The 2,303-nt window shown below is 36.0% G+C and overlaps 1 protein-coding gene across 1 annotated transcript; it reads right to left on the reverse strand.

Moving 5' to 3' along the window:
- Positions 1-707: 707 nt before the first annotated feature.
- On the reverse strand, positions 708-2,000 carry CSUI_011429 (uncharacterized protein; the record flags this gene model as incomplete). The annotated part of the gene is made up of 2 exons (XM_068071527.1): positions 708-831; positions 1,363-2,000. A coding segment is annotated over one exon (501 nt), but the record flags the coding sequence as incomplete, so codon positions are not given.
- Positions 2,001-2,303: the final 303 nt, after the last annotated feature.

Genomic DNA, 2,303 nt, shown 5'->3' on the forward strand with positions numbered 1-2,303 from the left:
GAAAAAGAAGAGAAAAGAGAAGAAACACGCAGAAGAGACGTACATACACTCGAATATCTCCATATATCTCATGGAGAATAATACCCACACACACCATTATAGCATTTTCATGTACTAGACATATCACATATATCTATCTATATATCTATCTATCTATATATCTATATATATCTATATATATATCTATATATATCTATATATATATCTATCTATATCTATATAAATATCTATATATGTATACATCTATATATATCTATATGTATCTATATATCTATATATATACATATCTATGTATATGTATGTGTCTAGGTGTTTCGGTGGGGTCGTACGTACGTCGTGTCTGCAATCCATTCATTCGTCTACACAACTCGAGACCGAAGAAGAAAAAGAAAAAGACATACACATACATATATATATATATATTTATTTATATATATATTTATATATTTATATATGTATATGCATGTGTATATTCTTATTCTACTGCTGTGTTCTAATCGTGTGGCTGAATGGGGAGAGAGCCTACGACGAAAGAGAGAGAGAGAGAAAGAGAGAAGTAGACATATCAGGAGACATAAAGGACTGTAGAGAACAGACATACATCCGTATATACACCATACATCCATAGAGATATATATCATCCAAGGGAAAGAAAGAAAGATTCGATAGAAGAAGAAGAAGAGAGAAGAGAATGTGCGCGATTTTTATTACCTTTTGTTTCAGATGGGAGAGGGTCTGAATTTCCTCTAGATTCTTCTCGATCTCATTAAACCTGCACTGCCGCTCGTAGAGAAGTTCTTCTCGATCTGCTAGATTCATCATGGCCTCTGTCTATACACCGAAACAAGAAAGAAATAAAAAAAAAGCAAACAAAAGAAATGTTGCAGAAAGAAAAGAAATCTTTAGAGACCTTCACAAATCTCTCTCTCTCTCTTTTTCGCCTACATATATATATATATAGATATCTAGATATATATATATATGTATAGGACGCATAGCTGTATGTATGCATGAGCCTCTGGTAGGGGTGTACGTACAGTCGGTAGGAAGACTCCCCTGTCTCACTAACTCTCCTTTCTAAAAGACGAAAGACAGAAAGGAAAAGGAAAAAGAAAAGACGCAGTAGTGAGAAAGTTTTATCTATGTGGGTCTATCCTTATATCTTTGATCTATCTTCAATTGTTTAACCTACTTTTCTATTTCATTCTGTCTCGCTTTTCTTGAATTTCCGGTCCTGGAAATTCAAAGGAGGTTCGAAAAGAGAAGAAAGAGAAGCATAGAATAGTAGCAGAAGTAAGCCCTAGCACCTCTTCTTCTTTCTTCTTCTTTTTATGAAGATGAGGAATGTGTATCTATCTTTACCTGAGAGAGAGTGAGTTCATCTATCTTCTTTTCAAGATCTTTCATCTCTTCTTCTTTCTTCTTTAATTTCTTCTCGAGCTTTTTGACTTTCTTCAGATACACCTTTCTATTAGATGTAGAAGATTCTGTCACTTCATTTAAATCCCTCGAAGAAGAAGAGAAACTGGAAGTCTCTGCGGTAGAATGGAGATCTTGCATATTCTTATTCTTCTCTCTCTCTTCTTCTTCTTCATCTTCATCTTCTTCCTGACTTTCTTCGGGCGTCTTGTGGCTGAACAACACGACCTCCGTCGCCTAAAGAAAGAAAGAAGAAGAGAAAGACCAAGATGGCGAAAACGAGCAAGATGAAGAAGAAGAAGAGAAGAAGAAGATGTGTCAAGAAGGCACAGGAAAGAAAAAGAGACAGATGGCGAGAAAGAAGAAGAAGAAAAAGAGAGGAAGAGAGGATGGCTGTTGGATGTGGCTGAGTGTATGGGGGTGCTACTGTCTAGAAGAGAAGGAGACGTGTACAGATATCTGACTGATCTTATCTTATTAGAAGAAAGAAATGGAGAAGAAGGAACGAGAATAAGAAAGAAAGAGAAAGAAAGATATCTAACATAAGAAAGAGACGAGGCAAACAAAGAGCAAAGAAAAAGGGATGGAAAGAACTAAATAGTAGTAGAAGTAGTTGGAGACGTAGCCGTAGGAAAAGGAATAGATTCTGTCATCCTTCTTACACTACCGACCACATACACACACATCTCTATACTCATACATATGTACATACATACATATATAGATAAGGCGATAGACAGATAGATAGTCATGTGTATCTCTATATAGATACAGGGAGGGTGAGAAATAGCTCTATGTGTATGTAGGTATTATGGCGATTTCTTGCTTGTCCTTCTTCTTCTCCTCCCTCTCTTGCAGACGACGGAAGAAGAAGAAAGAAGAAG

This window comes from Cystoisospora suis (assembly GCF_002600585.1).
Source record: "Cystoisospora suis strain Wien I chromosome Unknown contig_11727, whole genome shotgun sequence".
NCBI lineage: Eukaryota > Apicomplexa > Conoidasida > Eucoccidiorida > Sarcocystidae > Cystoisospora > Cystoisospora suis.